This window comes from Merops nubicus, unplaced genomic scaffold (assembly GCF_000691845.1).
Source record: "Merops nubicus isolate BGI_N331 unplaced genomic scaffold, ASM69184v1 scaffold7168, whole genome shotgun sequence".
In the NCBI taxonomy this organism is placed as follows: domain Eukaryota; kingdom Metazoa; phylum Chordata; class Aves; order Coraciiformes; family Meropidae; genus Merops; species Merops nubicus.
In genome coordinates this window covers 1-11,315 of record NW_008627647.1, presented here as the reverse complement: position 1 = coordinate 11,315, position 11,315 = coordinate 1, and the positions used below count along the sequence as shown (strand labels likewise).

At 40.8% G+C, this 11,315-nt stretch overlaps 1 protein-coding gene across 1 annotated transcript; it reads left to right on the top strand.

The window, feature by feature from the left end:
• Window positions 1-2,666: 2,666 nt before the first annotated feature.
• SLC35E2B (solute carrier family 35, member E2B) lies at window positions 2,667-8,567 on the top strand. The gene is made up of 8 exons (XM_008946381.1): window positions 2,667-3,191; window positions 3,875-4,010; window positions 4,909-5,036; window positions 5,616-5,736; window positions 6,058-6,111; window positions 6,751-6,823; window positions 7,515-7,660; window positions 8,160-8,567. Exons 1-8 carry the CDS (start codon window positions 2,867-2,869, stop codon window positions 8,404-8,406), a joined length of 1,230 nt encoding a protein of 409 aa, XP_008944629.1. The 5' UTR covers window positions 2,667-2,866; the 3' UTR covers window positions 8,407-8,567.
• Window positions 8,568-11,315: the final 2,748 nt, after the last annotated feature.

Sequence of the window (11,315 nt, the reverse complement as noted above, 5' to 3'; positions counted from 1 at the left end):
GTTAGCAGTGGCTTTTTGTCCTGGCTGTTAGATAGGGGTGTCGTTCCAAAGTCTAGAGCACTTCCAGTCTCAGGCAAACATGCAGTGAGACAGGGTTGGTGTCATAGGTGTAGTGGTGGTTGTTAGGAGCTGCTTAGAAATAATCAGAATCTGTTTAAGAAATAATTAGAGCTTCTGACCAAAAGGTATCAGTTTGGAGGGTGAGCTGCATTACAAAAGAGTGTGTTAAATTTGTTGCCAATTAATATATTTCAGTTGTAAAAAAAATATTGAGTATGCTTTGTGAAGAATCATGAAAGGACTGTGTGCACAACAGAGGTTAAAAAATGCAGAATCTGTAGGGCTGAGAAAAGGTTTTATCTGCTTCTGGTTTAAGTTTGAAATTTATTTCTGATTAGATTTTTAACTTTTCCAAGTAGAAAGGGTAAAGAAGTTTAAATGTAGGCAGTCTGTTGAATGTCTTATGTCTTAAAACTGAAGTAATTGAGGAGTTGTTGAATTGATAGGTAGCTACTTACTCTACGTCAGAATTTGAGACCCTCAAAGCTTATACTTTGTATTTTTACCACCTTTAATACAACATATTTATTGCTAACATAGTTGCAAGGTGGAGGAGATGGAAGGAAAAGTGTATGTGCTGCACAGTTTGTTCTTTTGAGCTGGAAGATTGAAGGTTTGTGTGCAATCCAAGAGGAACAGGCTGTCAACCACTGCCACGTGTTCATCTGTTGGTAAACATCAGCTGCTGGTTGGTCTTAGGGGAGGAAGACTGAATTAGTTCCAGATGGAGAGTCTTAAATGAGCTGAAAGAGTTCTCCATTTGATTTAGGACAGCAGGGCAGTAATTTAGGGGAGTAGTTCTGCTCTCATTTGCTGCCCTGCTTCCTGCAATGCGTGGAATCAGTGATACCAAATATGATATCACAGTGCTGCTGAGTGAGGGAGCTCTGTGGTGCTTAACCACTTCTGTCTGTGCTGCTCAGTTAGAGACAAAAGGATTCACAAAGCTGTGGCAGCTAAGACTTTGCCTGTAGAGGGGTACAGGGCTTTTTAAGACTTGAGAAAGGGGGAGGAGTCAAGAATCCTTTGTTTTTTGACAGATTCTCTTAAAGAATGTGTATCTTCCTTCTGAGTTTTGTCTTAAACTGGGTTAACACAGGTATGGAAGCTCTGACATGTGTGTGTCAGAGGGTCTGTACCTCTGTGCTGATTTCCCAGTAAAGTGGAAAGAGATAAGGGGGTAGGGATGGAAACCTTCCATGGCTGAGCAGCAGAGAACATGAGGAGTGGAAAATGTCAGCCTAAAGAAGCTGCTGTTCAGGCTGATGGAACCCACAGGATGTATTTAACTCTTTATGGTTTGAGAATGCTGCATGGGATGTTAAAAAAGCACAAAGTGGTGGATCCTCTTCACCTGCTCACTTGCTAACAAAATTGGGGCAGGTGCAGTGGCTCTTGTTTTATTTTTCCCTGCCATTGAGTATTTCTTGTGCTGCTGCCTTTTGATGCACTGTGATTTTATGGCCTCACTTGAGACAGCTTTTCCAAGATAGCCTGTGACTAGCTTCCCCTACAAGAGTTACTTTTTCACTGTGTGAGGTCCACAGTGTTGTCTGTGCAGCACCTCTGCCTCTGGATGTTTCAGGAGTCATTTGCCCTGGTGTGTGGTCGCTGAGGAGCAGAAGAGGTCCTGGCTTTGGCTCACCCAATGCACTCGGTTTTGCTTTGCTCTTAAAACACAGACTGCAAAACAGAGAGCAATAAATCTGATCCTGTGTTTGAACACTGCAGACGGGCTGCTCAGGGGCAATTTCTTAATACAGACTTTGAATCTGTTAGAGTTATGATGCTAATTAATATGGCATGACTTGATAATAGTAAAGGTCACTGTGTTTTTGTTGTTCTCTGTCATCTTCTGCTCTAACTTGCCCCATTTCATATCATGTGTAGGAGAAAGCTCTTTTAACCATTTAATGCCTTTTTCTGTCAGATCTTTTTAAAAGGCTTTAAGAATTATTGCAAGTACTAATACTGAACTGTTACAGTGCTGCATAGCAAAATAAGTTATGCTGCATTATTTACAAGTGATTAAACAGTGAAAAAGTCTGTTCAGAAACCTCTTGGAAGCATTTTCCTACTTTTTTTTTCTAGATCTATTTATCAGGGTAACTGTGATTACTAGAAGTTATAGTCCTGGATTATTTATTGCTCCCTTTGACTGGAGTTGATAGCAGGTTAATCAGTACCAAGGGAGCAGTCTCCTGCCCAGATCTTCTGTGCTGAGATTTTTCTGTTGAGTGGTTATAACAAGACATTAGACAGAGATCAAAGAAACTGTATAACCTTGAAGAGGCTAATTGTGATTAAACAGGCTGTGTTGACACACTTTAGAGGAAAAAACTTAAACACTTGAAGTGTTTTGTGTGTTCAGCTATTTTAGAATTTAAAACAAATCTCCTGTAGATAAGTACTGAGTGCTCAGTCTTGGTATCGTGATATTAGGAGTGCAAATTCCAGTCTGAAAGACAAGCTGCAGGAGTCTTTATCTTTCATAAACTGCAGGTGAAATGTGGCAGCTTTGCTGCACAAGGGATTTAAAATGTCATTACATTGAGTGACATGTTTTTTCCCTCCTTTCTCTCTTTTTTTTTTCCATTCTTAGGCAGAAAAATTGGAGTAGACCACATGAAGACACATGTGAAGTCTATTTTTATGCAAGATGTTGTTTGGAGGACCAAGTACACTTCTTCAGGCCATGGGAGATGAAGGACTAGTCCCATCACACTTCTGTCCTGTCCAAGAGCTGTTCTGTGCTAAGCCAGCGTTGGCTCCTGTGAAGGACACAAGCTGATTTCTCCACGTCAGCATGTCGGCTGTGACGAGCGCTCAGAGGCCAGAGGAACCTAATCCTCCTCCCCTGGAGGACAAACCAAAGGGAAAGTCTCTGTTCCACTGGGGTTCACTCTTTGCTAACAGGAGTGAAAAGTTTGTGATTGCTCGGAGCGACAGCGTGCCCGAGGAGAATGTCCTGAAAATAACCATCACAGAGACCACGGTCATCGAGTCAGACCTGGGCATCTGGAACTCTCATGCTCTCATCTACCTCACCTTGTGGTTTTTCTTCAGCTTCTGCACTCTTTTTCTTAACAAATACATTCTCTCGTTGCTGGAAGGAGAGCCCAGCATGCTAGGTAACCCTGCCTTCCTTGCTGCCTTTACTGCCTGGAAGATACTGACAATACCAGACCCTCCTGTAGAAAGCTGAGGGGCAGAATGGTTTGACCAAAGTGAAAAAGACCTGGACAGGAGCTGTGGGAGTGGATCTTGGGGCTGGGAACTCTTGAGTTGATGTCAGCCTGTAAAAGGGCTTCTGACACTGCATGTCTTCCCCTCACTGCCAGCTGGTATGAAATTCTGCTCATAGAGGAGCTGTAAGATGGTGTTTGAGAACTAAGAACTAGAAAGAAAAAGGTAATTTTTGTGTTGGAGGGTAGTGTGGGCTTCTACAAGTAATGAAATCTTGAGTCAGTTGTTGATAGTCTTCAGAGCTGTTAAGATTTCATTTGTCTGTGAAGTGCAGAAGTTGCCCTGGTGTGATCTCTGTTATCCAGTGGGCTGCTTATCCCTTTTTTTCCTTTGAAGGGGGAAGCAAAGGGCACTTTATCTGTCAATCAGATTTTAAGGCATATTCCATCTTTTTTATTCTGCTGCCTTGCTGGTAATGTAGAAGTAAAGGGCTTTTGTGAGGGTTTATAAAATCTAGCTGGCAGTGGCTACACAGAAGTTTATCTAAGAAATTTTCTTTTGTTGCTTGATTTGTCACGTTCCCATCATCTTCTGATTTGACTTTTTTTCCCCTCTCATCTTTCTTTAGGTGCTGTTCAGATGCTTTCAACCACCTTCATTGGCTGTATAAAAATGTTTGTTCCATGCTGCTTGTATCAACACAAAACTCGCTTATCTTATCCACCCAACTTCATCATGATAATGCTGTTTGTTGGGTTAATGAGGTAAATGGTTAAAGATTTCCTAAAGATCTGCCTGGTTGCTTAATTGCTTGCTTCTCAGTGGAAGCTGCATTTTCATGGCTCTCTCCCTTTTTTTTCTTGACTGGAAAGGGTTTAAGTATTCACCTTTCCCCCCAAAAAAAACCACAGGATAATTTTATTTCCTTCTGCTAAATGCTGAGTTCCTTTTTCCAGACATCAATTTTTTGGCAAGCTTGATTCCCATCACATTTAGTTTTCAGAACACACTTCTCTTGTCTTTCCATTCACCTTAGTCCTGTTCTTTTTTGAGGCTGGTGGTGGTTTAGTGTACCAGTATTAATGATGAGATTGCTTTGTTCCCTGACCTCTGTCAGTTGGCCTCAAAAGTGATACAGTCTATTAACATTTATCTTTTTAAAAGTAAATATTTGCTGTGTGCTGGGGTAGTGTCAGTTTGTGGTCTCAGGGAGAGTAAGAATATATGATGTGGTTTGCATGGTAAATATGTAGTGTACACACTAATAATGGTTAACTGTAAGTGATAAAATTCCCTTGGTGAATTAGTTTATCAGTAGAATTCTACTAATGTTTCTAAGTGAGCCTGTTGAATACTTGAGCTTATAACACTATCAACTGAAACTTGATTAGAGCACATTAGAAAGTAAATTTTGCTTTCTGAAGTGCACTGTACATGCATAGAAATGGCACAGTGGCCCAAGGGTGCCTTATTTGTGCTAAACAAATAATAATGGTGGAAAGGTGAATAATAAAGTGGAAAGCAATGATCTGACACGTGGCACCTGGCAGGTGCTGAGCAGTAAAGGTGCAGAAACTATAATGCAAGTCTTTTTTACACTAGATGTCTAAGAGTAGCTACTAAAGCATTATTTTCTGCTTAATTCCATCTGTTAACTTACAGATTTGCAACAGTTGTCTTGGGTCTCGTCAGCCTGAAAAATGTGGCAGTTTCATTTGCAGAAACTGTTAAAAGCTCTGCACCTATTTTTACTGTTATCATGTCTCGGATGATATTAGGAGAATACACTGGTAAGTACCTCACTCTGGAAATGGCATTTTTTTTGTTTGTTTTCTGTGGCTTTTGGATTTTTGTTTGTGTGTATGTGTGTGTGTAATACTGTCACTTAATTTGCCCTGGATGAGAAGATTCCACTGAAATACAGTAAATGCAGGAATCATTCTGTTTGCCTGCAATAAGCAGAGTCTACATGAAGTAAAGAAGGATTTATTTTAGTGTGGCTGTGTAAGGACATTGTTGCTCTGAAGTTATTTTTCTGTCAAGAAAATATTGCAGCCTTAACTGAAATTTAGTGTGTTCCTTCTTAGAAGGACAGCTTGCTGCTCAGAATTTAAAGTTCTTTAACTTCTTAATTTCTGGGTTCATCCTGTGCTTAAAAAAAACCCCCAACCAACCAAAAAACACCAAAAAACCACAAAACAAGCAACTGGCTAACTACAATATAGTTCCTTCCATTTCACAGTATCATTTCATTGTGATTGCATTTTATTTTAACTAAAGAAGTTAAGGTGGAATTGAAATTTCCAAAAACTGTATTATCTGCTAATTGGAATTTAGAGTGAGACTTAAATTTCTCCTTTCCCTTGCAGGGTTGCTGGTTAACCTCTCTCTCATTCCTGTGATGGGTGGGCTGGCTCTGTGTACAGCTACTGAAATCAGTTTTAACATTCTGGGTTTCTCAGCAGCTTTATCCACTAACATCATGGACTGGTAAGGTGCAGTCATAGCTGCTTATGTGGGATAAAGGGATTTTATTTGGTTAAAGAAAACTGTTGCCTGGAGTGGTTTTTGTACACTATATTTTAATGTTCATATTTCAAATTTGTTTTTAACAGAAGAAAGCTTCACACCTACTATAACTAATGAGGTTAAAAAATACTACAATTCTGTTACTCTAAAGGAGTTAAACTCCTTTCTGTTGTAAAATGAGTAGAAAACATATCTACCCATCTTGGGGAAACAACTGCCTTTCATATGAATTATTTGTTCTAACTGAAATACAGATAAATTGTGTTGTTTTCTTTTTCCCAGCTTGCAAAATGTCTTTTCCAAAAAACTACTCAGTGGAGATAAATACAGATTTTCGTAAGTATTAAAAATATTTCAGGTTTCATTATAGGTGGAATTTGAGCTGCATTAAAAAAAACCCCTGTATTTATGATTACAGTGCACCAAGGTGTTGTGTTTTGTTTTTGTCAGACTGCTCACAGGCAGCTTTAACCTAAATCATCTTATCAGGAGAAAGAAAACTCCTCTATGCTCAGATCCCACTGCAGTGGGTTGAGTCCCATAATTGGGTAAAACTCCCACCACACCCAAAATGAGTCATCTTTTCATGGAAATAAGTCCTTATTTTGCAATGATAAAACAACATCTAGCATTATTAGGCATGCAGAAACAAACTCCAGAACTCACTCAATGTTTTAACTGTGAAGTATGAGCCAGGAGTGGATTCTTGTGGTAAAATACATACGTATAGCTATGGGTGTATTTTACCACAAGAGAAAATGGCAGTTTTGGTCTTGAAACCATGTGCCTTTTATTTTCAGCCAACAGAGAAAGCAAAATACTGTCTCTGCAAGAGATTGCTGAATTGGGTGTCCTCAAAGCTTGGTAGATGGCTCTTATTGCTTCTTGATATCTGTAAATACAGTAATGATGCAACTTTGTTCAGCTCTAAGAAAGCTTTTAATCATTCTGATATTTGTTTTTTCTCCTTTGTAGAGCCCCAGAGCTCCAGTTCTACACAAGTGCTGCTGCAGTGGTTATGCTTATTCCAGCTTGGATATTTTTCATGGTAATTTGAATTCACTAACACAGATCTGTTTTCTTTTTGGCTTTTGAGCAGAATGTATAGCCAAGAGTAATCTTAATTTTTGCTTTTCATTCTTCCCTTTTTTTAATCACCCTGAAATGCATTTCATCTTATATTTGCAAGAGATTGGGAGGGGTAAAAAAGAAAATCTTCAAAGAAATCATTTAATACAGACATAAATTGACAGGTGACCCAGAGAGCTTGACTTTTTCTCAGGATTTTTGAGATCAAACTGTAATCTTGCCAAAGTGCATTTAAAGCCTTAGATAAAGTCTTGAAAACCCATCTTCAGTATTTGTTGACTTTTTGCTGATATTTATATGGTGTACAGGAATATTAACTTTCTGAAAGCAAAATTGACCTGAAGTAAGTATAATGTATCTGGTTATCTATATATCCTGCATATTCTGGCACTTCATTGCCATACATGGGTGTCCAAAAAGGAAAATATCTCACAGGCAGGCTGAACACAGTGGCAAGTTCTATCAGATGAGAGCTCTTTTATAGTATTTTCTTGGAGGGGGTGGAATATGTAGGATCTAAATGTCCTGTAGGTTTTAGGTTTTGTTTTGCTGAAGTTTAAATGTAGAACTATATCTGCTTATTATGAGTTGGGTGGAAAATCACTTTTAGATTGAAGTCTTGACGTTGTTTTTCTTTCGTGGTCGTTCAGGATGTGCCTGTGATTGGAAAAAGTGGGAGGAGCTTCAGCTACAACCAAGATGTTGTCGTACTGCTCTTAATAGATGGAGTCTTGTTCCACCTACAAAGTGTTACAGCCTATGCCCTGATGGGAAAAATCTCTCCTGTGACTTTCAGGTAAAAGTGTTCTTGACATGAAAATAGTTTTATTTTCTTCTTGCTCAGTATTTCCACTGGAGAAGGGGCCCTACACTTCCAGGTGTCCCTGCTGCAGCCTCGTGGCAATTCACTGCTGCACACCTGCTTGTTCTGGGGTGGGTGGTCTCCACACAGCAGATGTTGGTATTTACAGGTATAGAAAGGGGCCCTACACTTCCAGGTGTCCCTGCTGCAGCCTCGTGGCAATTCACTGCTGCACACCTGCATGTTCTGGGGTTGGTGGTCTCCACACAGCAGGGTGCAGAAGCAGATGTTGGTATTTACATGTATAGAAAATTTCTGGACTACTTGCTACAGTGTTATTGGTACGCTGTAGGTACTGATCCTTTTCAGGTTATAAGGTGTACTATAAATTGGTTTGACATAAACAGAAGAGAGGTGCCAGTGCAGGGCAGGATGGGGGTGTGGGGGCTGTGAGGAAGCTGGCTTTGGCTTTGATGTTGCTGTCCCCTTGCAGTGTTGCCAGCACCGTGAAGCACGCGCTGTCCATCTGGCTCAGCATCATCGTCTTTGGCAACAAGATCACCAGCCTCTCAGCCATTGGCACTGTTCTGGTCACAGTTGGAGTTCTGCTCTATAACAAGGCCAAGCAGCATCAGCAAGAGGCTATACAGAGCCTGGCAGCTGCAGCCCCACAGGCTGCACAGAGTGCACCAGAGGATACTGAGCCACTCATTCCCAAGGATCTGGAACCATATGATTAGTGTGGCCATTTATTCTTCCACCCCAGTGTAACCCAAAGGAGCTCTCCCTGGATGTGGTTGTTCCTACAGCTGTTGAGACCGGTTTGGTTCCTTTTTTGTGTCTGGCAGGTCAAGCCTGGGACTTGAAGCAGAGAGAAAACAAAGGGAGGAATCCACTAAGCCTTGATTTACTGAGAAACTGGTGTACCAAACAGAGCACCTGATGTCAGAGACTGTGGTAAATGTGGGTGTTACTGTCTTCCCTCAACTGCAAATAATGTTAAAGCCTGTACTAGAGAAAGAACTTCAGTCTCTGGTGACAACACCATTCCTTTCTCCCTGCCCACCAAAATAATGTGAAAACTTGGACTCTTCACTGTATTCTGCTTGCTTGCAGTGGAAGCAAAGTGGTGCATAACTGAAATTCCTCATTGTTATTACTTATGCTGCCTGCATCATTTGTAGAGCTGGAAGAAGGAACCCCCTCTTCTCCAACAAATGATTTATTCTGGTATGCATTTGAGTGAAGGAAATTGTGGAAATAAGTCCATGCCCCAAAGCAGTGATGAGCAGCTATTTCTGACTACACAGCTAGGAATGGAAAGTGACACTTTTTAAACTGAAATGTAATGTGGAAATGTTGCATTGTGGCTGCATATTGACAGTTCTGAAATGGAAGTGTACACAAATATACAGAAACTGTATAAGTGGAGTGTGGAGTTAAATGTGTGCAGTTACTTAGAGGTAAAAAACACTGAAACATGTTGGTGGTAAAGGAAGCAGGATCTCTGTAAGAAACCATTCTAATGTCTTGTGTTTTATTATGTATTTCTGTTATGAGGAAATAGATTTTTTGGTATTATTTCTAAGAGTGCAACAAAATTCTGCCTTTTAGAAACTCAGGGTTATAATTCTGACCTGTGTGCACAGTATTTCTGTCCTTTCTGATGATGTAAAGAATTTTGGAGGTATCTGACAGATGGAAGAGGGGGCACTAAAGGGTGGAATGTTAACCATAAGCTGAGGCTAATCTTTATTCCTACTGCCTTTAAGTTTTATTTTTTAAGGAAATTCTGTTCTGTGGTAGATCAAAGATGAAAAGTTAACTTTCCTTTTGGAAAAAAAAAAATCTGAAGTATCAGTAATTGACTTTGGCAGAAAAGCACATGTAGGTACAAAAACATTCAAATGAATTTTTTTTTTGTAACAATTAACAATTAAAATGAGATGATGAATAGTTGTCTCTGAAGTATCAGTAATTGACTTTGGCAGAAAAGCACATGTAGGTACAAAAACATTCAAATGAATTATTTTTTTTTTTTTGTAACAAGTAAATTAACAATTAAAATGAGCTGATGGATAGTTGTCACCCTTCTGAAAGGTTGTAGCATGGCATTAGTAGGAAGTTACCTGTGGAGTTCCTGCAAAATTTAAGCCTGTGGTTCCATTTCCATGTAAGGTCTGTTAGCTGCAGTGAACTGTTCTGCCCAGAGCAGAAGTGCACTCAGGAGGTCTCTGAAGCCCATCCTGTGTTAGAATAACGTGTGATTGTTCTGTCCTGCTTCAGGTTTCAGTCCTCCATGTGAGTGGCTGCCTGGGGTGTGTTCCCTGGGGACCTGAGTGGGAGGGAAACACCATTTTTTTTCACCATTTTATATGTCATGTCTGTGTGACTTTGTTTCTTTGGACTCCTTTCACTTTTACAGAAGCTGTGGACTATGGGGGGGAGTTCTGTGGATTTTTGCTTTGCTTGAGGTTTGTTTTTTTTTGGTAGTTAAGCTTTCAAAAACCTCAGTGTATTTAGCAGGAAACAAAGTCTGGTTTGTACCATATTTGTACGCCTGCTGAAAGTCAGGCAACCAGAAAGCCACTTAGATTTCTACCTCTGGTTTCATGTAAACCCTGCCATCAACTATTGAGCTTCATGGTAAAAGTTATAAGGCTTTTGCCTTCTCTGTTGCTGGAGAGCTTTTTGTGAACCCAGCAGCTGGGAGGGTTTTGGAACTTGTGGTTTCCAGCAGGTCTGAGGTTATTGGTGGCTGGTTCAGCCCCAGCTCAACAATCCTGTTTCACTGGGGGCTTGTTTTCAGCCTCGACCTTCTGTACTTTCCTGTGCAGTCTTCTTGACCTTTGATTTTTTATTTTTAGATTAAACAAACCAATCTCTTTCCTGTCCACTTGTAAGACCTTTTCTTTGTCCAGTCATACTGGTAATTCTCCTTTGCCATTGTTCCTGTTGGGTAAACAAGGACCATCTTGTTCCATGCTAAAAACTGATGACAGTGTTCCACCCCAGCTCTCTCCCTTCTAGCTTTGTGTGGCAGCAGTAATTCTGCTGGACTTCCTCTGAAAGTATTTTCCTGATTCAGTGCAGGTTCTTCACAGCCCTGGCATTCGTCCACTGATCAAGACAAGCTCTGTGAGCTCAAGCTATGCTGGTTATTTGGTTCAGGTTTGTCAAGCCTGTCCTCATAAAACAGCTCTTCTTTAACGAGAATTCCTGAGGTAACACGAGTGCCTGCTGAAGAACAGACTTGTGAACATCAGGTGTTGCTTGTTTCTAAAATGGCATTATTTCCCAGATGAAGGGATGGCTCATTAAGTGGCTGTGCATAATGACTGTTTCTATCTTGTATGGCGTTGTAACTGGTTAAATAACCTCACCAGCTTAAGGATAAACGTGTTCAGTTCTTAACCTGTCTCCCTGTTCAGGACGTGCCCTTCTCTCCCTGCACTGATGTGGTGGTTTTGTTGCCCTTCTGTGACCTGTCCAATGCCGTTTGGAATCGTGCTTCGTTCAGATGGATGGTAATAAAGCGGAACGTTTTGATACACGAATACAAGGGTGACCGCTGCTCCTGCCCCGGGGGGTGGCGGGTTCGGGGCGGGTGCCCCGCGGCCCCGGGGCAGTTTTTGGGGCGCTGTGTGGG

Bases quoted from the DNA above. Each gene is read 5' to 3' on its own strand.
- SLC35E2B (XM_008946381.1), top strand. From the start codon at position 2,867: ATGTCGGCTGTGACGAGCGCTCAGAGGCCAGAGGAACCTAATCCTCCT. The intron at 4,011-4,908 runs GTAAATGGTTAA...GTTAACTTACAG, and splicing joins CTGTTTGTTGGGTTAATGAG to ATTTGCAACAGTTGTCTTGG. The intron at 5,737-6,057 runs GTAAGGTGCAGT...TCTTTTTCCCAG, and splicing joins TCCACTAACATCATGGACTG to CTTGCAAAATGTCTTTTCCA.